The sequence below is a fragment of the Mustela nivalis genome (genome assembly GCF_964662115.1).
Source record: "Mustela nivalis genome assembly, chromosome: 9".
Taxonomy (NCBI): domain Eukaryota; kingdom Metazoa; phylum Chordata; class Mammalia; order Carnivora; family Mustelidae; genus Mustela; species Mustela nivalis.
Window position 1 is genome coordinate 26,959,328 of NC_139028.1, and position 27,608 is coordinate 26,986,935.

Genomic DNA, 27,608 nt, shown 5'->3' on the forward strand with positions numbered 1-27,608 from the left:
CTTACACTGTTGGTGGGAATGCAAGTTGGTGCAGCCACTTTGGAGAACAGTGTGGAGATTCCTCATGAAATTAAAAATAGAGCTTCCCTATGACCCTGCAATTGCACTACTGGGCATTAATCCCAAAGATACAGATGTAGTGAAAGGAAGGGCCATCTGTACCCCAAGGTTTATAGCAGCAATGGTCAGAGTTTTCAAACTGTGGAACAAAACATGATGTCCTTCAACAGACTCATGGATAATGAAGATGTGGTCCATATACACTATGCAGTATTATACCTCCATCAGAAGGGATGAATACCCAACCTTTATAGCAACATGGATGGGACTCGAAGAGATTATGCTGAGTGAAATAAGTCAAGCAGAGAGAGTCAATTATCATATAGTTTCACTTATTTGTGGAGCATAACAAATAGCATGGAGGACAAGGGGAGATGGAGAGGAGAAGGGAGTTGAGGAAAATTGGAAGGGGAGGTGAACCATGAGAGACTATGGACTCTGAAAAACAATCTGAGCGTTTTGAAGGGTCGGGGGTTGGGAGGTTGGGGGAACCAAGTGTTGGGTATTATAGAGGGCACATATTGCATAGAGCACTGGGTATGGTGCAAAAACAATGAATACTGTTACACTGAAAATAAATTAAAAAAAAAAAAAGAAAAGAAAAGATGAATACCCAACTTTTGTAGCAACATGGACAGGAGTGGAAGAGATTATGCTGAGTGAAATAAGTCAGGTAGAGAGAGTCAATTTTCATATGGTTTCACTTATTTGTGGAGCATAACAAATAACATGGAGGACATGGGGAGATCGAGAGGAGAAGGGAATTGAGGGAAATTGGAAGGGGAGGTGAACCATGAGAGACTATGGACTCTGAAACACAACCTGAGGGTCTTTAAGGGCGGGGGTGGGATGTTGGGGGAACCAGGTGTTGGGTATTAGGGAGGGCTCGGATTGCATGGAGCACTTGGTGTGGTGCAAAAACAATGAATATTGTTATGGTGAAAAGAAATAATTAAAAAAAAAGGAAAAAGAATGGCTCACACAGAAGAAACCAGAATTAGAGTAGTGTGGAGTAATGTAAACCAGTCTTGAGCAGAGACAGTGATTTTACTACACTCAATGAAGACCTTCCATCAGGTTCTGCAGGAGTAGCCAACTCCATGGAGAACCCCATTCTATAGGTTTCTTATAGGTTGTGTGTCATTGTGTTTAGGTTAAGGAAAAGAGGAGATGGTTCTTCTAGAGCTTCCTCTTCTGCCATGTTGCTGACCTGGAAATAGGACTTTATTTTTGGCTTCTCTCAGGGGATGTCTGATCCCTCCAGTGGACTGTAACCTTGAGTAAAATTTTAGCTCCAAAGGAACTAGAAACCCATTGTGGTCCTTTGTGTAAATACAATCCTCTCAAGACCCTATTACACCAGAAACCATTCCCTGTGGAAGAGAGACTGAGTAAGCTTCTGCCCTGTTTATATCTGAGAACATTATATCATTGCCCTCACCTTAAGTCTTCTGTGATTTACCAAGTGCAAAATGATCATAATAAAGGCTGTTTATTTTGGTCTGCTGCTTAAGAGAACTCATAGTCAGAAATTATTGTCTGTGGTTCAGAAGGATTTCCAGGGCTCTTCAGAAATTAAGTGTGGGCCGTGTCCTCATAGACTCGAAGGGAGCAAAGCTACAGAATTTGCCCTTTCAGGAGCACAGAGGTAATACTAGTAAGGAAGGTCCAAGGTGTTCTTGCCTAAGGAGGGTGAGCTTTTGAATTCCATTTATACTCATGTCTTTTGCTTTATTTTTTAAAAGATTTTATTTATTTATTTGAGAGAAGCAGTGTTTGAGAGAGCAGGAGCAGAGAGAAAGGGAGATGAAGACTCCTTGCTGAGCAGGGAGCTGGATGTGGGGCTTCATCCCAGAACCCTGGAATCATGACCTGAGCTGAAGGCAGATGCTCAACTGACTGAGCCACCCAGGTGTGCCTATTCATGTCTTTCTTTTATGATGGTAGTCTAGGAATCAAAGATGCCAATTACTTTCCAGTTCATTGCAGTCCTTAGACTCACATGAAATTGGTAGAAGGACCTGTTTAGGGAAGGGTGACGGAGCAGGGAAGGTTTAGAAATATTATTAGGTTTCAAGGATGCAATTTATTAGTCAGTTCCATTGATGGAACTCTCACTCTTCTACATTTATTGTTTTTACTCTGTACATGGGTCAGGAACTTGAACTCTCCTAGACTCTGGTCCTTATTTTTGGATTAGAACAATTTTCCTCATTCTCACCACAAGAAATACAATCCCCTTGAAAGCCAGCACCCATTTGGTAGGGTTGCTGCCTCCATTTTACTGGTTAGTGGAGGGTCATGTGGTCAAAGAAGTGAAATGAGGGAAGGCAATTTCCTTCTGGTCCAATCTTCTCCCTAACCTTTGGTTTCGACAGCAGTCCTATTGGCTTATGGAAACATTGGTCTTCATTTTGTAGGCCAAGTTTTAATGCTCTTTGTTTTACAGCTTATAGAGCCCCAATAAGGAAGTGTCCATGTCACTAGATTCATGATAATGACAAAGCAGATTCTGTGGGTCCAGTTTGGGGTAGACTCAAATATTCCTAGTACAAATCCAACTTCTGTGCGAGGAGATATGGTAGGAAATGTTCAATTGTTCTCTGTGTAACTTTTTCTCCTGTGTTCACAGATCCCCTTAGAGAAGAATGCCTGCTGAAAATGCTTCCTTTGTGACTGAATTTATTCTTATGGGGCTAACAGACTCACCATATCTTGAGCTCCCCCTGTTCTTCCTGTTTCTACTCATGTATGTGGTCACTGTGTTAGGAAATTTGGGCTTGGTAACTCTAATCCTGCTGAATTCACACCTGCACACCCCCATGTACTTTTTCCTTTTCAATTTGTCCTTCATAGACCTCTGTTATTCTTCTGTGTTTACACCCAAAATGCTGATTAACTTCACATCAAAGAGGAATATTATCTCCTACAGGGGATGCATGACCCAGCTTTTCTTTTTCTGTGGTTTTGGTATTTCTGAAGCTTATGTGCTGACATCAATGGCCTACGATCGCTATGTGGCCATCTGTAACCCACTCTTATATAATGTTGCCATGTCCCCTAAAGTGTGTTCCATCCTTATGCTTGGTTCATATTTGGTGTCATTTTTGGATGCAACGGCTCACACTGGATGCATGCTAAGACTGACCTTCTGTGATGCAAACACCATCAACCATTATTTGTGTGACATCCTCCCTCTACTCCAGCTCTCCTGCACCGGCACTTATGTGAATGAGCTGGTGGTTTTCATTGTCGTGGGTATGAATATCATTGTGCCCACTGTCACTATCTTTGTCTCTTATGGTTTCATCCTGTCCAGCATCTTGCGCATCAGCTCTACTGAGGGCAGGTCCAAAGCCTTCGGCACGTGCAGTTCCCACATAATTGCTGTTTCTCTGTTCTTTGGATCAGGTGCATTTATGTATCTTAAACCATCTTCTGCTGAGTCTATGGACGAGGGAAAAATCTCCTCTGTCTTTTATACAAATGCAGTTCCCATGATGAACCCTTTCATTTACAGCTTGAGAAACAAGGACATTAAACTTGCTGTGAGAAAAACTCTGAGTAGAAGAGTGAATTGATCAGAAACAGTGTGTATCCGTGTAGTTAGTTTTGTCCGGTGGGATTCTGAATGTTTAAAATAAAATACCTTTCATGGCAATATTCCTAGCATTTTCTCCTAATATGGTCAAGGAAGTTCAAGCCTGGTCTTTCTTTTTTCCACACCAATACCATAGTATCTTCTCTACCTTTTTGTTTGTTTAGTAATAGCATTAAGTAATAAACGTGTTGTCTTATTTCCCCACCCATTTTCATTATCAACTTGTTTTTTCCTCTGGAACTTGAAATGCTCTTTAAAGAATTAAATTAGAAGGGTGACATTTTATTATTGTGGGTGTTTTTATCTGCCACTTGGTATTAGAATATGGATTAGAAGGATGACATTTTATTGGTATTAGAATATGTATCAAGGTATAGTATATGTATATGGGTGGCTTAGTTAAACATCTGTCTTTGGCTCAGCTCATGATCATGGGATCCTGTGACTGAGTCCCACATTGGGCTCCCTGCCTAGCTGGAACCCTGCTTCTCCCTCTCCCTCTGCTGCAACCCCTTCTTTTGCTCTCTCATCCTCTCTCTCTTTCTCCCAAACAAACAAATAAATAAAGCTTTAAAAAAGTATATGTATCAGAACATCTGTTTGTAATCCCATTTCTCCATCCTCCAGTTGGTGAGAATATGTCTCCTTTCAATGCCAGGAGTTGAAGAGTCCATAATGACAATCAAGATTAATCCAGTTTGCATATGTAGACATCACATATGGAGAGTCTTTTTGCAGATTTTTCTCTTTTACACCTTTACAGTCAAACCAATATATAACCGATCATCAAAATATATTTATTGTATTGCTGGGAAAGTGAAGCTCAGAATAGTAAGATTTACCTAATGGCATACAGGTTTTTAAAGTGAGAGTTTAGACTAAATTCTTAGCCTTCTGATTTTATTTCTACTTTTCTTTGTAGTCTATTTTGCTTTTTTAAAAAATTTATATTTTATTTATTTTCAGCATAACAGTATTCATTATTTTTGCAGCACACCCAGTGCTTCATGCAATTTGTGCCCTCTATAATACCCACCACCTGGTACCCCCACCTCCCAACCCCTGCCACTTTATTTTGTTTTATTTTATTTTTTAGCTTCAAGTTTTTATTTAAATTCCATCTAGTTAACATATGATGTATTATTAGTTTCAGGGGTATCACCTTTATCCAACACTCAGTGCTCATCACAGCCAGTTCCCTCCTTAATCTCCATCTCCCATTTAACTTATCTCCCTGCCCACTTCCCCTCCAGCATCCTGTTTGTAGACTTTAGTCCAGAATCTGTTTCATGGCTTGCCCTCTTTTTTCCCCCGTGTTCATTTGTTTTGTTTCTTAAGTTTCACATATAAGTAAAATCATATGGTATTTGTCTTATTCTGACTGATTTATGTCACTTAGCATAATACCCTCTAGCTCCATGCACATCTTTGTAAATGGCAATATTTCATTCTTTTTTATGGCATATATGTATATACATACACACACACATATATATACACACACACACACACACACATATATCTCACATCTTCTTTATCATTTCATCATTCAGTGACTATCTGGGCTCTTTTCATAATCTGGGTCTTACTGATAATGCTGCTATAAATCGGAGAGTGTGTATACCTCGAATCAGTATTTTTGTATCTTTGGGTAAATACCTACTACTGAAATTGCTGGATCATAGGTTAGTTCTATTTTTATCCCTTTGGGGAACCTCCATATTGTTTTCCACAGCGGCTGCACCAGTTTGCATTTCCCACCAACAGTGTAAGAGGGTTCCCCTCTATCCTCATCCTCATCAACATCTGTTGTTTCCTCTGTGGTTGATTTTATCTATTCTGACAGGTGTGAGATGATATCTCATTTTAGTTATGATTTATATTTCCTTAATGATGTGTGATGCTCAGCATCTTTTCATGTGTCTGTTGGCCAACTGTGTGTCATGTTTGGAAAATACCTATTCATGTCTTCTGCCCATTTTTTATTTTTTATTATTTTTTTAAAAGATTTTATTTATTTATTTCACAGACAGAAATCACAAGTAGGCGGCGAGGCAGGCAGAGAGAGAGAGGAGAAAGCAGGCTCCCCGCTGAGCAGAGAGCCCGATGCGGGGCTCGATCTCAGAACCCTAGGATCATGACCTGAGCCAAAGGCAGAGGCTTTAACCCACTGAGCCACCCAGGTGACCCTCTTCTTCCCATTTTTTAACTGGGTTATTTGTTTGGGTATTGAGTTTGATAAGTTCTTTTTATATTCTGGATACTAACTCTTTATCAGATAAGGTCATTTGTAAATATCTTTTCAACCTTCAGAATGGTTGTCTTTTAGTTTTGTTGATTTTTTCCTTCATCGTGCAGAAGCTTTTTACATTGATGAAGTCCTAAATTTCATTTTTGCTTTTATATCCCTTGCCTCTGGAGACATGTATAGTAATGTCAAAGAGGTTCTGCCTGAGTTCTCCTCTAGGATTTTGATGGTTTCCTGTCTACATGTAGTTTTGTACAAGAAAATGATCCAGTTTTATTCTTTTGCATGTTGCTGTCCTGTTTTCCAAACACGATTTGTTGAAGAGACTGTCTTTTTTCCATGTGATATTCTTTCCTACTTTGTTAAAGATTAGTTGGCCATATGGTTGTAGGTCCATGTCTGGGTTTTCTATTCTGTTCCATTGATCTATGTTTCTGTTTTTGTACCACAACAGTACTGTCTTGACCACTACAGCTTTGTAATGTATCTTGAAGTACAGACTTGTGATGCCTTGCACTGTACTTCCCTTTTTCAAGATTGATTTTTCTATACAGGGTCTTTGTGGTTCCATACAAATTTTAGGATTTTTGTTCTAGCTCTGTGTAAGATGTTGGTGGTATTTTGAGAGAGATCTTATTAAATGTGTAGTTTGCTTTGGGCCATACATTTAACATATTTGTTCTTCCAATCCTTGAGCATGGAATGTTTTTCCATTTGTTTTTGTCATCTTGTATTTCTTTCATCAATGTTTCATAGTTTTCAGCATGCAGATCTTTTTACCTCTTTGGTATGGTTTATTCCTAGGTATCTTATGGTTTGTAATCATAAATGGGACTGATTCCTCGATTTCACTTTCTGCTGCTTCATCATTGGCAGATAGAAATGCAACAGATTTCTCTATATTGATTTTGTATCCTTCATCTTTAACTGAATTTTTGTGTCAGCTCCTGCAAATTTTTGGTGGATTCTTTGGGTTTTCTATGTAGCATACTATGTTGTCTACAAAGAGTGAAAGTTTGACTTCTTCCTTCTAGATTTGGGTGCCTTTTATTTCTTTTTGTTGTCTGATTGCCGAAGCTAGGACCTCTAGTTCTGTGTTAAATATTAATGGTGAGAATAGGCATCCCTGTCCTATTCTCTGGAATATTCCAGAGAATATTCTGTAAAGGAAATTCTCTGTCCCCCCCCCCCCATTGAGGATGGTATTACTTGTGGAGTTTCATAGATGACTTTTAATCTTTTGAGGTATGTTCTCTCTACCCTAATTGGTTGCAGTTGTTTTTTGTTAAGATTTTATTTATTTATTTCAGAGAGAGAGAGAGAAAGAGAGAGAGAGAGATCACAACTAGGCTGAGAGGTAGGCAGAGAGAGGTGGGGAGCAGGCTCCCTGCTGAACAGAGATCCTGATGTGGGGCTTGATCCTAGGACTCTGAGATCATGAGCCAAAGGCAGAGGCTTAACCCACTGAGCCACCCAGGTGCCCCTGGTTGAGGGTTTTTATAAGGAATGGATTTTGTACTCTGTCAAGTGCTTTTTCTGCCTTTATTGAGAGGATTATATGGTTCTTATCCTTTCTTTTAGAAATGTGGTGTACCATGCTGGTTGTTTTGCAAATATTGAACTACCTCTGCAGCCCAGGAATACATCTCACTTGATTACGATGAATGCTTCTTTTAATGTACTGTTAGATTCTATTTGCTAATATTTTGTTGAGAATGTTTGCATACATGTTGATCAGGGATACTGGCCTGGAGTTCTCTTTTTTTTTTTTTTTTAATTATTTATTTATTTATTTGACAGAGAGAGATCACAAGTAGGCAGAGAGGCAGGCAGAGAGAGAGAGAGAGGAGGAAGCAGGCTCCCTGCTGAGCAGAGAGCCTGATGCGGGACTCGATCCCAGGACCCTGAGATCATGACCTGAGCCGAAGGCAGCGGCTTAACCCACTGAGCCACCCAGGCGCCCTGGAGTTCTCTTTTTTAGTGGGGTTGTTTTCTGGTTTTGGATTTTGGATAGGTTTTGAATGGGGTAATGCTAACCTCATAGAGGAGTTTATAAGTTTTCCTTACATTTGCATTTTTTTAATAGTTTGCAAAAAATAGGTATTAACTTTTCTTTAATGTTTAGTAGAATTTCCCTCTGTAGCCACCTGGTCCTGAACTTTTGTTTTTTGGGAGATTTTTTATTACTAATTTAATTTCTTTGTTGGCTATTCATCTGTTCTAGTTTTCTATTTCATCATGTTTCAGTATTCATAGCTTTTATATTTCTAGGAATTTATCCATTTCTCCCAGATTGCCCAATTTTTTGGCATATAATTTTTAATAATATTCTCTTGTAATTCTTTGTTCTGTAGTGTTGTTTTTGATTGCACCTATATAATTCATGATTTTATTTGTTTTGGTCCTTCCTCTCGCTCTCTCCTTTTTTTTGATAAATCTGGCTAAGGGGTTATCAATTTTGTACATTTTTTCAAAGTACCAACTCCTGGTTTCATTGATCTGTTTTAATTTTATTGTTGTTGTTTATTTATTTGTTTCTATATCATTTATTTATGCTCTAGCCTTTATTATTTCTCTTCTCCTACTGGCATTAGGCTTCTTTTATTGTTCTATGTCTAACTCATTTAAGTGTAAGGTTAGGTTTCATATTTGAGGCTTTTATTGCTTCTTTTTTTTTTTTTTTTTTTTTTTTAAAGATTTTATTTTATTTATTTGACAGACATGCTTCTTGAGGTAGAACCTGTATTGCTATATACTTCCCTCTTATGACTACTTTCACTGCCTCCAAAGATTTTTGGACCATTGTGTTTTCATTTTCATTTGTTTCCATAGTTTTTTAATTTCTTCTTTAATTTTCTGTTTGATTCATTCATTCATTGTTCAGTAGTATGCTGTTCAACCTCCATATATTTGTGGTCTTTCCAATATTTTTCTTGTGGTTGACTTCCAGTCTCATAGTGTTGTAATCAGAGAATATGCATGGTATATCTCAGTCTTTTTGTATTCACTGGGGCCTGGTTTGTGACTCAGTATGTGACCTATTCTGGAGAATGTCCCATGTGCACTTCAAAGGAATGTGTATTCTGCTGCTTTAGTATAAAATATTCTGAATATATCAATTAAGTCCATCTGGTCTAATGTGTCCTTCAAAGCTATTGTTTCCTGTTTTATTTTCTGCTTAGATGATCTGTCCATTAATGTAAGGTGGGTGCTAAAGTCCCCTATTATTGTGTTATTATCAATAATTGTTTGATATACTTGGGTGCTCAGATGTTGGGGCATAAATCTTTACAATTGTAAGATCATTGTTGGATAGTTCCCTTTCTTATGATTTAATCCTCTTCTTCATCCTGTGTTACAGTATTTGGTTTAAAATCTAGTTTGTCCTTTATAGATCTTGGATATTAGCCCTTTATTTGTAGTGTCATTTGCAAATATCTTCTCCCATTCCATGGGTTGCCTCTTTGTTTTGTTGACTGTTTTCTTTGCTGTGTAGAAGCTTTTTATCTTGATGAAGTCTCAAAACTTCTCAAACTCAAAACCCAGAAAACAAATAATCAAGTCAAAAAATGGGCAGAAGACATGAACAGACACTTCTCCAAAGAAGACGTACAAGTGGCTAACAGACACATGAAAATAATGTTCATCATCATTAGCCAACAGGGCAATTCAAATCAAAACCACTCTGAGATACCACCTTACACTACTTAGAATGGCAAAAATTGACAAGGCAAGAAACGATGAATGTTGGAGAGGTTGTGGAGAAAGGGGAACCCTCTTATACCATTGGTGGAAATGCAAGTTGATAAGGTCACTTTGTGAAAAAACAATATGGAGCTTCCTCAAAAAGTTAAATATAGGGGCGCCTGGGTGGCTCAGTGGGTTAAAGCCTCTGCCTTCAGCTCAGTTCGTGATCTTAGGGTCTTGGGATCGAGCCCCACATCCGGCTCTCTGCTCAGTGGGGAGCCTGCTTTCCCCTCTCTCTCTGTCTGCCTCTCTGCCTACTTGTGATCTCTGTCAAATAAATAAATAAATTTTTTTTAAAAAAGTTAAATATAGAGCTACCCTGTGTCCCAGCAATTGCACTATTGGCATTTACTCCAAATATATAGATGTAATGAAAAGAAGGGGCACTTATGAACTTATGAACCCCAATGTTCATAGCAGCAATGTCCACAATAGCCAAACTATGGAAAGAGCCAAGATGTCCTTCAACAGATGAGTGGATAAAGATGTGGTCCATATATACAATGGAATATTACTCAGCCATCAGAAAGGATGAATACCCACCATTTACATCAACATGGATGGGACTGGAGGAGACTATACTAAGTGAAATAAGTCAGTGAGAGACAGTCAATTATAATATGATTTTACTTATTTGTGGAACATAAGGAATAGCATGGAGGACATTAGGAGAAGGAAGGGAAATATGAAGGGGGGAATCAAAGGAAGAGATGAAACCCTTTATCTCTTCTTCTATTCTGAATGATAGCCCTGCTGGATTTTTGGCTGCATTTGGCTGCATATCACGAGACCATATATGGACTCCAGGAAACAAACTGAGGGTTTTACTAGAGGTGTGGGGGATGAGTTAGCCTCGTGATGGGTATTAAGGAGGGCATGTATTGAACAGAGCACTAGGTGTTATATACAAACAATGAATCATGGAACACTACATCAAAAACTAACTAACATAACACAATAAAAAAATAAAATTTAGTTTGTCTGATTAATCATTGCTACTTGGCTTTCTTTTGATGTCCATATGCATGAAAATGTCTCTTTATTCCTTTATGTTTATGTGTGCGGGTGTTTTAGGTCTAAAATGAGACTCTAAAATGAGGTAGCAAATAGATGGGTCTTGTTTTTTTATCCATGACACCTACATCTTTTGATTGGAACATTTAGTCCATTTACATTCTGAGTAATTGTTGATAGATGTGAATTTCATGCCCTTTTATTACTTGTTTTTTCATTGTTTCTGGAGATATTGTTCCTTTCCAATTTTTCTCACTTTTGTTCTTTCTTTCCAAATCAAAGATTCCTCTTTAACATTTCTTGCATTGCTGGTTTAGATCATGAACTCCTTTAGTCTTGTTTGTCTGGGAAACCCTTTATCTCTTCTTCTATTCTGAATGATAGCCCTGCTGGATACAGAATTTTTGGCTGCATTTTTTTTTTCCTCATTCAGCACGTGGAATAAACCATGCTATTTTCTTCTTGCTGTCATGTTTTCTGTGGTGACATATGCTACTAAACTTATTGGTCTTCCCTTCCCTTCTTCTTTTGTCTTGCTGCCTTTAGGATTTTTTTTCTTTATCACTATATTTTGCAACTTTAGTTACAGTATGTTTTTGTGTTGGCCTCCTTTTGTTGATTTCTCTCTCTCTCTTTTTATTTAGTTTCAGTGTTTCAGCATTCCTTGTTTATGCACCACACCCAGTCCTCCATGCAATACATGCCCTTCATAATACGCACCACCAGGCTCACCCAACCCACCCCCACCCCTCCAAAACCCTCAGATTGTTTTTCACAGAGTCCACAGTCTCTCATGGTTTGTCTCCCACTCCAATTTCCCCCACGTCCCTTCTCCTCTCCATCTCCCCATGTCCTCTGTGTTATTCCTTATGCTTCACAAATAAGAGAAACCATATGATAATTGACTCTCTCTGCTTGACTGATTTCACTCAACATAAACTCTTCCAGTCCCATCCATATTGATGCAAAAGTTGGGTATTCATCCTTTCTGATGGAGGCATAATACTCCATACTATATATGGCCCATATCTTCTTTATCCATTCGTCCATTGAAGGGTATCTTGGTTCTTTCCACATTTTGGTGAAAGTGGCCATTGCTGCTATAAACATTGGGGTACAGATGGCCCTTCTTTTCACTACATCAGTATCTTTGGGGTAAATACCCAATAGTGCAATTGCAGGGTCATAGGGAAGCTCTATTTTTCATTTTTAAAGGAATCTCAACTTTATTTTCCTTTTGTTGATTTTGATGAGAATTCTCTGTGCCTCCTGAATTTGAATGCCTATTTCTTTTCCAGATGGGATGTTTACAGATCTAATTTCTGCAAATAAACTGTTCTGCTCCCTTTACCCTGTTTTCTTCTTCTGGTACTTCAATGACATGAATGTTATTATGGTGTATGGATTCACTGAGTTCCCTAAGTCTGCATTCATGATCCATTATTTTCTTTCTCTCTTCTTTTCAGCTTCATTATTTTCCATAATTTTCTCTTCCATATAACTTTTTGGTTCCTCTAATTGATCCATCCTTGTGCTCATTGCATTCAGTCAGTTTTGAATCTCTGTTATTGTATTTTCATTTCAGTCTGACTAGTTTTTAGATCTTTATCTTTGGAATAAGGGATTCCCTGGTGTCTTCTATGGTTTTCTCAAACCGACCTAGTATACTCATAATTGTTGTTTTAAATTCTGGATAAGGCATATTACTTATATCTATTTTGATTAGATCGCTGGCCATGACCTTTATTTGTCCTTTCTTTTGGGATGAATTCTTCCATCTTGGCAGTTTGACTAGGTCTCTGTCTTCTTGTGTTAGGAAAGTCTGTTATGTTTCCTATTCCTGAGAATGATTGGCTTATGAAGAGAATGTTATCTACTATTCAGGGCCTAGCATTCAGGAAGTGTCTCTGTTGTATGTTATGTGCACTCAGCTGCTGTGTTTTGGCTATTCTTTCCTTCAGGTCAGTCCTTTGCAGAGTTTCTCCTTGCCTGTAGTGGGGAGTTTTTGGACCTTGGCTACTGTATGGTTAGTTTTTTTTCCCCCTGATTTCTTTTCTTTTCTTTTCTTTTCTTTTCTTTTCTTTTCTTATCTTTCTTTCTTCCTTCCATCCTTCCTTCCTTCCTTCCTTCCTTTCCTTTCCTCCTCCTCCTCCTCCTATTCTTCTTCTAATTAGAAGTATAGGATTTTTTTTTATTGGATATTTTAAAAATTTTTTTCTCTCTTTTTTGAAAATTTATTTTTTTATGGGAAAACATCTTTTTTTAAAATTTTTTATTTTTTATAAACATATATTTTTATCCCCAGGGGTACAGGTCTGTGAATCACCAGGTTTACACACTTCACAGCACTCACCAAAGCACATACCCTCCCCAATGTCCACAATCCCACCCCCTTCTCCCAAACCCCCTCCCCCCAGCAACCCTCAGTTTGTTTTGTGAGATTAAGAGTCACTTATGGTTTGTCTCCCTCCCAATCCCATCTTGTTTCATTTATTCTTCTCCTACCCACTGAAGCCCCCATGTTGCATCACTACTTCCTCATATTAGGGAGATAATATGATAGTTGTCTTTCTCTACTTGACTTATTTCACTAAGCATGATACGCTCTAGTTCCATCCATGTTGTCGCAAATGGCAAGATTTCATTTCTTTTGATGGCTGCATAGTATTCCATTGTGTATATATACCACATCTTCTTGATCCATTCATCTGTTGATGGACATCTAGGTTCTTTCCATAGTTTGGCTATTGTGGACATTGCTGCTATAAACATTCGGGTGCACGTGCCCCTTTGGATCACTACGTTTGTATCTTTAGGGTAAATAACTCTATAGTCAACTAATCTTCAACAAAGCAGGAAAGAATGTCCAATGGAAAAAAGACAGCCTCTTCAATAAATGGTGCTGGGAAAATTGGACAGCCACATGCAGAAAAATGAAATTGGACCATTTCCTTACACCACACACAAAAATAGACTCAAAATGGATGAAGGACCTCAATGTGCGAAAGGAATCCATCAAAATCCTTGAGGAGAACACAGGCAGCAACCTCTTCGACCTCAGCCACAGCAACATCTTCCTAGGAAGAACGCCAAAGGCAAGGGAAGCAAGGGCAAAAATGAACTATTGGGATTTCATCAAGATCAAAAGCTTTTGCACAGCAAAGGAAACAGTTAACAAAATCAAAAGACAACTGACAGAATGGGAGAAGATATTTGCAAACGACATATCAGATAAAGGACTAGTGTCCAAAATCTATAAAGAACTTAGCAAACTCAACACCCAAAGAACAAATAATCCAATCAAGAAATGGGCAGAGGACATGAACAGACATTTCTGTAAAGAAGACATCCAGATGGCCAACAGACACATGAAAAAATGCTCCATATCACTCAGCATCAGGGAAATACAAATCAAAACCACAATGAGATTTCACCTCACACCAGTCAGAATGGCTAAAATCAACAAGTCAGGAAATGACAGATGTTGGCGAGGATGTGGAGAAAGGGGAACCCTCCTACACTGTTGGTGGGAATGCAAGCTGGTGCAACCACTCTGGAAAACAGCATGGAGGCTCCTCAAAATGTTCAAAATAGAACTTCCCTATGACCCAGCAATTGCACTACTGGGTATTTACCCTAAAGATACAAACGTAGTGATCTAAAGGGGCACATGCACCTGAATGTTTATAGCAGCAATGTCCACAATAGCCAAACTATGGAAAGAACCTAGATGTCCATCAACAGATGAATGGATCAAGAAGATGTGGTATATATACACAATGGAATACTATGCAGCCATCAAAAGAAATGAAATCTTGCCATTTGCGACAACATGGATGGAACTAGAGCGTATCATGCTTAGCGAAATAAGTCAAGCAGAGAAAGACAACTTTCATAGTCATCTTAAGGTTTATGGGGCAATTGTAAATGGGATTGCTCCCTTGTTTTTCTCATTATGCTGCTTCATTATTGGTGTATAAAAATGCACCAAATTTTTCTGGTGCATTGATTTTTGTTTCCTGTTACTTTAACTGAGTTACTCTATCAGTTCTAGGAATTTTTTCATAGAGTCTTGAGATTTTCTTTTTTTTTTAAATTTTTTATTTCTTTTCAGGGTAACAGTATTCATTGTTTTTGCACGACACCCAGTGCTCCATGCAATCCGTGCCCTCCCTAATACCCACCACCTTGTTCCCCCAACCTCCCAACCCCCACCCCTTCAAAACCCTCAGATTGTTTTTCAGAGTCCATAGTCTCTCATAGTTCACCTCCCCTTCCAATTTTCCTCAACTCCCTTCTCCTCTATATCTCCCCTTGTCCTCTATGCTATTTGTTATGCTCCACAAATAAGTGAAACCATATGATAATTGACTCTCTCTGCTTGACTTATTTCACTCAGCATAATCTCTTCCAGTCCCGTCCATGTTGCTACAAAAGTTGGGTATTTGTCCTTTCTGGCGGAGGCATAATACTCCATAGTGTATATGGACCACATCTTCTTTGAAGTGTTTTAATTAGGAATGGATCTGGATTTTGTCAAATGCTTTTTCTGCATCAATTGAGAGGACCATGTGGTTCTTCTCTCTTCTATTAACTGATTTGTTCTATCACATTGATTGATTTGTGAATGTTGAACCATCCTTGTAACCCAGGGATGAATCCCCCCTAGTCATGCTGGATAATCTTTTTAATGTGCTGTTGGATCCTGTTGGCTAGGATCTTGTTGAGTACCTTAGCATCCATATTCATCAGTGATAATGCTCTGAAATTCTCCTTTTTGGTAGGATCATTGCCTGGTTTTGGGATCAGGGTAATGCTGGCTTCATAGAAAGAGTCTCAAAGTTTTCCTTCTGCTTCAATTTTTTGACAGAGCTTCAGGAGAATAAGCGTTATTTCTTCTTTAAATGTTTGGTAGAATTCCCCAGGGAATCCGTCAGGTGCTGGGCTCTTGTTTTTTGGGAGGTTTCTTTTTTTTTTTTAATTTATTTTTTATTTTCAGCATAACAGTATTCATTATTTTTGCACCACACCCAGTGCTCCATGCAATGTGTGCCCTCTATAATACCCACCACCTGGTACCCCGACTTCCCAACCTCCACCCATTCAAAACCCTCAGATTGTTTTTCATAGTCCATAGTCTCTCATGGTTCACCTCCCCTTCCAATTTCCCCCAACTCTCTTCTCCTCTCTATCTCCCCATGTACTCCATGCTATTGGTTATGCTCCACAAATATTTGGGAGGTTTCTGATCACTGCTTCAATAGAGTTACTAGATATCAGTCTATTCAGGTTGCCAATTTCTTCTTCAATTTGGGGAGTTGAATCCATTTCATCTAGGTTGCTTAGCTTATTGGCATATACCTGTTGATAATAACTTCTGATGATTGTTTCTACTTCCTTGGTGTTAGTTGTGATCTCTCCCTTTTCATTCATAATTTTATTAATTTGGGCTTTCTCTCTTTTCTTTTGGATTAGTGTGGCCAATGGCTTATCGATCTTGATTATTTCAAAAAACGAGCTTCTAGTTTCTTTGGTATGTTCTACTGTATCTCTGGTCCTACCTCATTGATCTCTGCTCTAATCTTGATTGTTTCCATTCTTATGTGTGGAGTTGGTTTGATTTGTTGTTGATTCTCCAGCTCTTTAAGGTGTAGAGACAGCTGGTGTATTCTGGATTTTTCAATTTTTTTGAGGGAGGCTTGGATGGCTATGTATTTCCTCCTTAGGACTGCCTTTGCTGTATCCCATAGGTTTTGGGCCAAGTGTCTTCATTCTCATTGGTTTCCATGAATTGTTTCAGTTCTTTGATCTCCTGGTTGATTCAAGCATTCTTAAGCAAGGTCATCTTTATCTTGCAGGTGTTTGAGTGTCTTCCAAACTTTACCTTGTGATTAAGCTCCAGTTTTAAAAGGATTGTGATCTGAGAATATGCAGGGAATAATCTCAGTCTTTTGGTATCGATTGAATCCTGATTTATAACCCAGTATGTTGTCTATTCTGCAGAAGGTTCCATGTGCACTTCAGAAGAATGAGTATTCTGTTGTTTTAGGGTGGAATGTTCTCTATATATCTATGAGGTCCATCTGGTCTAATGTGTCATTCAATGCTCTTGTTTCTTTATTGATTTTCTGCTTGGATGATCTATTTCTGAGAGAGGCATGTTAAGATCTCCTATTATTAATGTATTCATATCAAATTGACTCTTTGTCTTGATTAATAGTTTTCTTATGTAATTGACTGCTCCCATATTGGGCGCATATTTTCAATTGTTAGATCGTCTTGGTGGATAGTCCCTTTAAGAATGATGTAGTGTACTTCTGTATCTTTGACTACAGTCTTTAGTTTAAAATCTAATTTATCTGATATAAAAATCGCTACCCCAGCCTTCTTTTGAGGTCCATTGGCATGAAAGATGCTTCTCCATTCCTTCACTTTCAGTCTGGGTGTATCTTTAGGTTCAAAATGGGTCTCTTGTAGACAACATATGGATGGGTCCTGTCGTTTTATCCAATCTGCAGCCCTGTGTCATTTTATGGGCACATTTAGGCCATTCACATTGAGAGTGATTATTGATAGATACATTTTTATTGACATCGTGTTACCTTTGAAGTCTTTCTTCCTGTAGATTGTCTCTATATTTCTGTTCAATGATATTCTTAGGATTTTTCCTCTTTTAGAACCCTCCTTAATATTTCCTGTAGTGTCGGCTTAGTGGTGGCATCGTCTCTTAAGCCTTGCTGGTCTTGGAAACTCTTTATCTCTCCATCCATTTTGAATCTCAGTCTTGCTGGATAAAGTATTCTTGGCTGCATGTTCTTCTCATTTAGTGCCCTGAATATACCTTGCTAGCCATTTTTGGCTTGCCAGGTCTCTGTGTACAGGTCTGACATTATTCTGATAGGCTTTCCTCTGTACGTAAGGAGCCTCTTTGTCCTAGCGACTTTCAAGAGATTGTATCTACAATTATGATTCCTCAATTTGACTATCAGGTGCCTTGATTTTTTTTGGAATCTATAATCTTGGGTGGAGACCGTTCGGCCTCTAGTACATAAACGCTGTTTCCATTCACGAGAATGGGAAAATTTTCATGAAGAACTTGTTCCACTATATCTTCTAGACCTCTTTCTTTCTCCTCCAGGGATTCCAATAATTCTGATGTTGGAATGTTTCATGGCATCATTTATGTCCCTGATTCTGTTTTCATGGCTTCTGAGCTGTTTGTTCCAGGCTTCCTCCTGATCCTTTCTCTCTATCTGTTTGTCCTCCAAATCACTAATTCTATCTTCTGTCTCAGTTACCCTAGCTTTTAGAGAATTAAGTTTAGATTGGAACTCATTGAGAGCTTTGTGAACCTTGTCCTTGGTGGCTTTCAGTTCTGCCCTAATCAATTCCATTTGGTCATCCATGGCTTTCTCCAACCTAGCTATCGCCTGGATAACTGTTAGCCTGAATTCTCTTTCCGACATATTGTCTATGTAGATAGCTGTTAGCTCTGTTGCAGAAGGCCCATCCTCTGTATTATTCTTCTGTTGGGCATTCCTCCTCCTGGTCATTTTGTTGAGAGATGACTGAATGGATGTAGCTGGATGTATTGGCTGTGGTGCAGTCAAGGTGCACCCTGGAATGCCTCTGAGCAATAAGGATTCCCCACCCAAATGAGAGAATAAAGAAAAGAAAAAGAAAAAAAAAGAGAGAGAGAGAGATACAGGGAAAAAAGGGAAGATAAAAGAGAAGGTTCAGCCCAAGGGGGCCTCAAGGTAAGAAGTATACAAACAGAAACAGACAAACAAAAAGACTGATAAAAGTCTATGACAAGAGAAAAAAAATATATATATATATATAGAAGCAAAAAAAAAGAAAAACCTTGTCAAGAAGAACCTCAAGTATAAGATTTATATACTATCAGGACAAACACAAAACCACAGAAACACTGGTGGAAGAAAAAGATGGGAGAGTGGTTATAAATTCTCAGTGTGGGTGAGGAAGGTTATTTTGATTCTTCCTGGATGTATCTTGATATCTTTGTTAAAGGACTCAACTTTCCTAAGATAAAGGGGGATTAAAAATTGGTTTACCTATAGGGGTAGCATTGATTGGGGAAAGGGGGTTAGCTTGAAGTTTAACTCTATCTAAATATTAGAAAATAAAAATTTAAAAAAGGAATGAACTAGACTACACTAAACTAAAATTTTTTTAAAAAACTTAAAAAATAGAAAAGCAAAAGAAAAACATGGGTGTATGTATCAAAAAGGTCAGGTTAGAAGGTTATTATGGAATTTGATGTACTGGACATCTCACTGTGATGGTAAATAGGTTAAAAATTTTCTATATAAAAAAAAAATGAACCAGAATAGTGGGAAAGAGTTAAAAATAAAAGTTGTATCTATGAAGTAGTGGTGGTTGTTCTCTTGTAGTCTTTTTTTTTTTTTTTTTCTTTCCTGGTTGGTTTTCTGGGGGAGGGGTCTGCCACGTGGGTTTTCAGTCAGTGATGTTCCCTGAGTTAAGTCCTCCCACCCCCCTCAAGGGTGTGGGTTCTCAGGAAACAGGTTTTTTCAGGCTTTTGTTCTCTGGAGGTTTTTATGTTTGTTCACTTGTTTTCTCTCGCCTTGACCGCTTTTGTTGGTTTTTGAAGGTTTAGAGGAAAGCAAACTGCACCCCAACCTCCCTCTCAGAGAGAAGCCTCAGTCTGCTTCCCTGTGGGTGCTGCAGAGCCCATATAAATTCCCTCTTGGCTGCTGGCAGAGCAGGTTCTGATTCGCTGTCCCTGGGGACGCAGAATCTCTTGCTTGTACCCAAAACCATGGTAGCGGCAGCTGTCTGGGCAGCTCCAGACTGCCAGAGAGGTTCCAAGCAGCGATCGCACACTGAGATTTTCCCTCTGTCCTGGACTAGGAGTGCCTGGTCTTACTGGGTCTAAGAGCACAAGGCTTATGCACACCTCTCTCAGGGGAGGGTGTGGGGCGCACACGTCTCAGGCTCTGATAGCAGGACGCGGGTCCAAGAGCACCAGGCTGGGCCTTTGTGCACCTCTCTCAGGGGAGAGTATGGGGCACACACATCTTGGGCTCTGATAGCAAGGCGCAGGTCTAAGAGTGCTGGGCTGGCCTTTCGCGCATCTCTCTCAGGGTAGGGTGAGGGGCATGCGTGTCTCAGGGTCTGTTACCATGGCTCAATGGTCTCAGGTCTGGCGAGGCTCCCAGCCCCTCACAGGAGCCCGGCCTCACGCATTCTCGGGTGTGCTGGTGGCTCAGGGACCAAGACCTGGTTTCTCAGCCGCATTCTCTGGCTCAGTGCCAGGCAGGGGAGGCTGTCCTGGGACCAGGGCCTTAGACCCCTGTCCCTAGCCACCCCGATTCCCACAATTTCCCCACGTGATCCTTTGCTCTTTTTGAGTGCTTTCAACCAGACTCCAAGTTAATGCTGGTCCCCAGATGCAGATCACTCTTGTATTGGGGTATTACTTTCCAGTCGGTCGCCTCTGGTGGCTACCTCCCCCTTTTGTTTATCTTCTGATATCAGTCCGACGTTCCCACTCTGCTTTACCTGCCCACTGGTGTCTTCTGCACCTGTAGAGATCCAGACGTGTATAATTCTGATCTCAGGCTGATTTCATGGGTGATCGGAGTTCTTTGGTAGGTAATCAGCTCACTTTAGGGTACAGGTTGAAACGGCGCCTCCTCCTACTTCCCCGCCATCTTGTCTCTCCCTCCAAATCTTTGGATTTTCTACGTGGAGTCCTATGTCATCTGCAAATAGTGAAAGTTTGACTTCTTCCATGTAGATTTGGATGCCTTTTATTTCTTTTTGTTGTCTCATTGCTGAGGCTCCCTTTGAGGATGATATTAATTGTGGATTTTTCATATATGGCCTTTCTGATATTGGGGTGTTTCCTCTAAGCCTGCTTCCTTGAGGCTTTTGATCATGGATGAATGTCAAATACATTTTCTGCATCTATTGATATGATCATATGGTTTTAATCCTTTCTTTTTTTAATGTGCTGTGCTGTGTCATATTCATTGATTTTTCAAATATTAAACTACCCCTGCAGCCCAGGAATACATCCCACTTGATTGTGGTGGTGATTCTTTTCATGTACTGCTAGATTCAATTTGATAGTTTTTGTTGAGTATTTTTGCATCCGTGTTCATCAAGGATATCAGTCTATAGTTCTCTTTTTTAGTGGAGACTTTGTCTCTTTTTCCTATCAGGGTAATGCTTGCCTCATAGAATGAATTTATAAATTTTCCTTCCATGTCCATATTTTGGAATAGGTTGAGAAGTATAGGTATTAACTCTTCTTTAAATGTTTGGCAGAATCCTCTGGACTTTTGCTTTTGGGGAAAGTTTTGATTATTGGCTGAATTTCTTTGCTTACTGTCAGTGTATTCAAGTTTTCTATTTTTCCTGTCTCAGTTTTGATAGTTTATACCTTTCTAGGAATATATGCTTTTCTTCTAGGTTGTCCAAGTTATTGGCATATAGTTTTTCATAATGTTCTCTTATAATAGTTTATATTTCTGTGGTGTTGTTATTTTTTCTTTTTCTTTTAGGATTTTACTTACTTGGTTCCTTTTTCTTTTCTTTTATACAAATCTGGTCTGGGGTTTTACAATTTTGTTAATTTTTTCCAAAAAACTAGCTCTTGGTTTCATTGATCTGTTCTACTGTCTTGTAGCTTCTCCCCCGCCCCCATTTATTTATTTATTATTTAATTATTATTTGAATTATTATTGAATTATTTAAATTCAATTAGCAAGTGTATAATACATCATTTTTTTGATATTTGTAGTTTCTATATCATTTATTTCTATCTAATCTTTATTATATCTCTTCTTCTGCTAGCTTTTGTCTTTACTTGTTCTTCTCTTTCTAGCTTCTTTAAGTATAAGGTTTGGTTGTTTATTTAAGATTTTTCTTGCTTCTTGATGTAGACCTGTATTGCTATATACTTCCTTCTTATGACCACTTTTGCTGTATCCTAAAGGTTTTGGATTGTCACATTTTCATTTTCATTTGTTTCCATATATTATTTGATTCATTTTTTATTTTTAGGTTGACCCATTCATTGTTTTGTAGCATATTTTTTTACCTCCGTGTATTTGTGGACTTTCCAAAAAAATTTTTTGGGGGGTTGATTTCATGCTTCATATAATTGTGGTCAGAAAATATGCAAGGTGTGATCTCAGCCTATTTGTACTTGTGGGTGCCTGATTTGTGACCTAGTGTGTGATCTACTCTGGAGAAAGTCCCATGTGCACTTGTAAAGAATGTGTATTCTGTGTTAGGTGAAATATTCTGAATATATCAGTTAAGTCCATCTGGTCCAGAGTGATTTTCAAATCTATTGTTTTCTTATTGATTTTTCGCTTAGATGATCTATCCATTGATGTAAGTGGGGTGTTACAGTTCCCTTTTATTATTTATTTTTATGATTGAGTTTCCTTATGTTTGTTATCAATTGATTGATATATTTGAGTGCTCCAATGTTGGGGTATAAATATTTATAATTGTAAGATCATTGTTTGATAGACCCCTTGATTATAGTATTGTGCCCTTCCTCTCATGTTACAATCTTTTGGTTTAAATCTAGTTTGTCTGATAAAAGTATTGTTATCTGGCTTTCTTTTTTTTTTAAGATTTCATTTATTTATTTATTCGTTTATTTATTTATTTATTTATCCGGCAGACAGAGATCACAAGTATGCAGAGAGGCAGGCAGAGAGATGGGGGGAAGCAGGCTCCCCACGGAGCAGAGAGCCTTGATCCCAGGACCCTGGGACCACAATCTGGGCAGAAGGCAGAGGTCTCAAGCCACTGAGCCACTCAGGCACCCCCTCTGGCTTTCTTTTGATCTCCCTTTGCATGGCAAATATTTCTCCATTCCCTCACTTTCGATCTTAAGGTGTCTTAGGTCTAAAATGAGTCTCTACAATGAGGCAGCATATAGATGGGTCTCAATTTTTAAATTATTTATGACACTTTATTACGTGCTTTGATTAGAGCATTTAGTCCATTTACCTTCAGAGTTATTGATAGATATGAATTTAGTGCTATTTTATTACTTGTTTGTCATCATTTCTGGAGATTTTCTCAGTTCCTTTCTAGTCTTTGTCACTTTTGGCCTTTCATTCCTAGTCAGAGTCCCTTATAATATTTCTTGCAGTCCTGGTTTAGTGGTCATGAACCCCTTTAAGTTTTGTTTGTCTGGGAAATTCTTTACTCTCCTTCTATTCTGAATGATAACCTTCCTGTACAGACTCTTCTTTCCTGCAATTTTTACCACTCAGTATGGAGAATATATCATGCCACTCCCTTCTGGCTTCCTAAGTTTCTCTTGAGGGATCCACCGCTATTCTTATCCATGTTCCTTTGTAAGTTAAGGGCTTCTTTTGCGTTGCTGCTTTTTGAATTTATTTTGATAAAGTCTTTAAGATTTTATTTATTTATCTGACAGAGTGCGAGAGAGATCACAAGTAGGCAGAGAGGCAGTTGGGGGGGTGGGAATCAGAATTTCTGCTGAGCAGAAAGCCTGATGCAGAGCTTGATCCCAGGACTCTGAGACCACGACCTGAGCTGAAGGCAGAGGCTTAACCCTCTGTGCCACCCAGGCATGCTAATAAAGTCTTGTCTTAAAGAACTTCTTTAGGCATTATTTTTTGACAACTGTATGATGATAATAATTTGGTAATATTGAAAAACGATATATTTAGGCATAGAGACAAGACTGCTTCAATCACCAGAGGTATTATAAAGTATAATGATTGATTCAGAACCAGATATCACAATCATAATTCAAGTTTTCAGGAGATTCAGCAGTCAGTAAATTTGTGTTGAGTCCCCGAATATAGATTTAGAGCATCTTACATATCTTCTGCCTAGATAAACATGAACATTAGTATATACCTGAGTCTAAAGGTAGATGTCAGTTTAACTCAGTTAAGTAAACTGGGGAGTGGATAAGAAGTTGATCCTTGATACATATATATCTTAGATATATGCATTATGCAATTCTTCTGGGTTTTACCTCTATAAACAGGTCACAGTATTGGGAAGTTTCTATGATTTGGAAATTTTTTCAGCCTCCACCCCACCCCCCTCCCCCAATTATGCTTTCTGGTTCTTTCTCACTCTCCTACTAGGGTTTCTGAAATGCATATTTTTTTTCTGAAATTCATATATTGATCCACGTGGTAGCATCCAATAAGTCCCTCAGGCTTTCTCCACTATTTTTCATTGATTTTTTTTTTTTCATTTTGCCCTGCTGACTGAATAGTTTTCAGTGACCTTTAATCAAATTCAATGATCCTTTCTTTTGTTGATATCATTTGATCTCGAACCCCTGTGCTGGGTTTTTGTGTTTTTTTTAGTCAGATATTGTATACTTGAGCACTATGATTTCTGTTTAATACTTTTAAGTTTTCTGGCTTTATGTTGAAATTTTCTCTTGGTTTTTGTATTGTTCTCTGATTACAGTGAACATCTTTATGACCAGTTATTTTGAATTCTCTGACAGATAAATCACATATTAGAACCAGTTTATGGAGATTTCTCTTATTCCTTTTTGGGAAGTATTTCAACTTGCCTTCATTTTCATTGATTCTCTATGCTGGTGTCTGCACATTAGACAAAACACCATCTATCACAATATTCATGGATTGGCCTTAGATTGGAGAAGGTACCACCAATAAACCTGGTTAGAGACTTTGGAGGCCTCTCAATTTTGTGTAGTCTAAACCCCTTTGTTTGTTCTTAGTTGCACCTCTTCTCCCTCCCCGCCATGCCCCCATGCATCCAAATTGTGCCTGGTTCTGTCTGTGTTCTAAAACAAGCAAGACTGAAGAAATTCATCAGATAGCTCACAGATAAGTTATATTATTGCACACATAGTGCACAGATTTCCCTCAGCAGAGAGGCTGTAAGGAAGGGCTTTTAAATTACTTGTTCTATACTGAGCCAGGGGAATGAGCTCTGGTGACTTCCAGTCTATACCACCACTTTTTTCTCTTTCTCCATATGCCAATAAAACATGTTGGGTCCTGTACATGCAGTGTTTGCTCTCTGACACTGACTATCTAGAAGCCAGTCTTCTGGACACACCTAATAAAAGTTGGGGCATTGGATATATGGTGCAATTCTTTCCCTCCTCATAGAGAAACCAGGAACTGGAGGGTTTTATCCCAATTTGGAGGTGCTGTGCAAGGGAAAATGTTACAATAAGAGGATTTCCCTAAAAGTTCCAATGTGATAGATACATTCTTTTACAGGGAAGAGGACTACCTTAGATATTACCTGGATTTCTTATAAAGGGAATACGTACCTGAAACATTTCTGAATCACTGCATTCATGAAGGGTAGGAAGCTTCTAGAGCTTCCTCTTCCACCATATTACCTACCTGGAAATGGGAATTTATTTTTGGCTCCTCTTTGGAGATGTTATTCCCTACAGTGGAGGGAAATCTTGAATAAAAGTTTGAGTCCCTAAAGAATTAGAGAGACATTTTGGTCCTTTGTGTAAATACATCCCCTCAATGCCCTATTACCCCAGAAACCATTCCCTGTGGAAGAGGCTGACAAACTTCTGTCCTGTTTATAACTGAGGACATTATATCATTACCCTCACCTTAAGTCTTCTCTGATTTACCACATGGCAAAAATGATGACAATAAAGGCCATTTATTTTTACCTGCCACTTAAGAGGACTCATAATCAGAAATTGTTGTCTGTGGTTCAGAAGGATTTCTAAGATAAGCGTGGACTCTGTCCTCATAGACTCAAAGGAAGAAAAGCCACAGAGACTAAATCTGCCCTTTAAGGACCACAGGGGTAATACTGGTAAGGAAGGACCAAGGTGTTTTTGCCTAAGGAGGTGAGTTTCTGAATTCCAGTTATATTCATGCCTTCCTTTTGTGATGAAAGCTCAGGGATCTAAGATATGCCAATTTCTATTTGTTTGTTTGTTTGTTCATTTATTTAGGTTATGTTATGTTAGTCACCATACAGTACATCATTAATTTTTGATGTAGTATTTCAAGATTGCTTTCCAGTTTTTGCAGTCCTCAGACTCAGATTAAATTGGTAGAAGGACCTGCTTAGGGGAGAGTGGTGGTGCAGGGAAGGTTTGGAGACATTATTAGGTTTCAAGAATGCAATTTACTGGTCAATTTCATTGACGGTTACTTTATGATGTGGGGCAGGAATTTAAACTCTTCGAGGCTCTGAATCTTTAGTTCAAAATAAGAAACAAAATTCTTCATTCCCACTGCACAACATCCAAACCCCATTAGAGGTCAGCACCGGGTTGGTGGGGTTGCCGCCTCCATTTTACTGCTTTGGTGAGGGGTCACATGGTCAAGGAAGTGAAATGAGAGAAGGTGATTCTCTCCTGGTCCAATCTTCTCCCTTAACCTTTGGTTTTCACAGCAGTCTTGTTGGCATATGGAAGCACTGGCCTTCATACTGTTGGCCAGGTTTTGAATGTCTTTGCTTATACAGTATATCAAGACTATAATAAAGGAATGTCCATGTCACTAGATTCATGATGATGACAAAGCAGATTCTGTGGGTCCAGGTTGGGCTAGTCTCAGACATTTCCAGTACATACCCAACTCCTGTGAGAGGATATATAGTGGGAAATACTGAATTATTTTCTTTGTAACAGTTTTCTCCTGTGTTCACAGATCCCTTTGAGAAGAATGGCTTCTGGAAATGCTTCTTTTGTGACCAAATTCATTCTTGTGGGGCTAACAGACCTACCAGATCTCCAGCTCCCTCTGTTCTGCCTGTTTCTAGTCACTTACATGGTCACTGTGTTGGGAAATTTGGGTTTGTTGACCCTAATCAAGCTGAATGCACACCTGCACACCCCCATGTACTTTTTCCTCTTCAATTTGTCCTTCATAGATCTCTGTTATTCTTCTGTGTTTACACCCAAAATGCTGATTAACTTTACATCAAAGAAGAATGTTATCTCCTACAGGGGATGCATGACCCAGCTTTACTTTTTCTGTTTTTTTGCTGTTTCTGAAGCTTATGTGCTGACATCAATGGCCTATGATCGCTATGTGGCCATCTGTAACCCACTCTTATATAATGTTGCCATGTCTCCCAAAGTGTGTTCCATCCTTATACTTGGTTCATACTTGGTGTCATTTTTGGATGCCATGGCTCACACAGGATGCATGCTGAGACTGACCTTCTGTGATGCAAACACCATCAACCATTATTTGTGTGATATCTTCCCTCTGCTCCAGCTCTCCTGCACCAGTACCTACGTGAATGAGCTGGTGGTTTTCATTTTAGAGGGTATCAATGTGATTGTGCCCACTATTACCATCTTTGTCTCTTATGGTTTCATCCTGTCCAGCATCCTGCGCATCAGCTCCACTGAGGGCAGGTCCAAAGCCTTCAGCACGTGCAGTTCCCACATAATTGCTGTTTCTCTCTTCTTTGGATCAGGTGCGTTTATGTATCTTCAACCATCTTCTGCTGGGTCTATGGATGAGGGAAAAATCTCCTCTGTCTTTTATACCAATGTGGTTCCCTTGATGAACCCTTTCATTTACAGCTTGAGAAACAAAGACATTAAATGTGCTGTGAGAAAAACTTTCAGCAAGAGACAGTTTTGATCAACAGTGTCTGTCTTTGTAGTTTGTTATACATGGGGGGATTCTGTGTGCTTAAATAAAATACTTGAAGTGGCAGTCTTCTTAGTATTTTTTCCTAATATGTTAAAGGATATTTGAGTCTCACAATTTATTTTTATTCTTTATATAATAGGTCTTTTAGTTTTCCTCACCAATAGCAGAATATCTTCTCCACCTTTTTTTTAATTAATTTTTTTTATTTTTTATAAACATATATTTTTATCCCCAGGGGTACAGGTCTGTGAATCACCAGGTTTACACACTTCACAGCACTCACCAAAACACATACCCTCCG

At 38.8% G+C, this 27,608-nt stretch overlaps 2 protein-coding genes across 6 annotated transcripts in view; one reads left to right on the top strand and one right to left on the bottom strand.

Moving 5' to 3' along the window:
* The window catches only part of LOC309841031 (olfactory receptor 8G5-like), a gene marked incomplete at both ends in the record, with an annotated part of 188,307 nt that extends 161,012 nt beyond the window's left edge, over window positions 1–27,295 (top strand). For 2 of the 5 annotated variants that reach the window (XM_082683838.1, XM_082683840.1), the window contains one exon: window positions 26,468–27,295. In XM_082683838.1, coding sequence (XP_082539964.1) covers window positions 26,468–27,295 — 828 coding nt within the window. Of the gene's footprint in view, window positions 1–2,708; window positions 2,773–26,426 lie in introns of those variants that run through there. The other 3 variants (XM_082683835.1, XM_082683836.1, XM_082683837.1) reach the window with 3 other exon arrangements.
* The window catches only part of LOC309841033 (olfactory receptor 8B8-like), a gene marked incomplete at both ends in the record, with an annotated part of 127,746 nt that overhangs the window by 21,614 nt on the left and 78,524 nt on the right, over window positions 1–27,608 (bottom strand).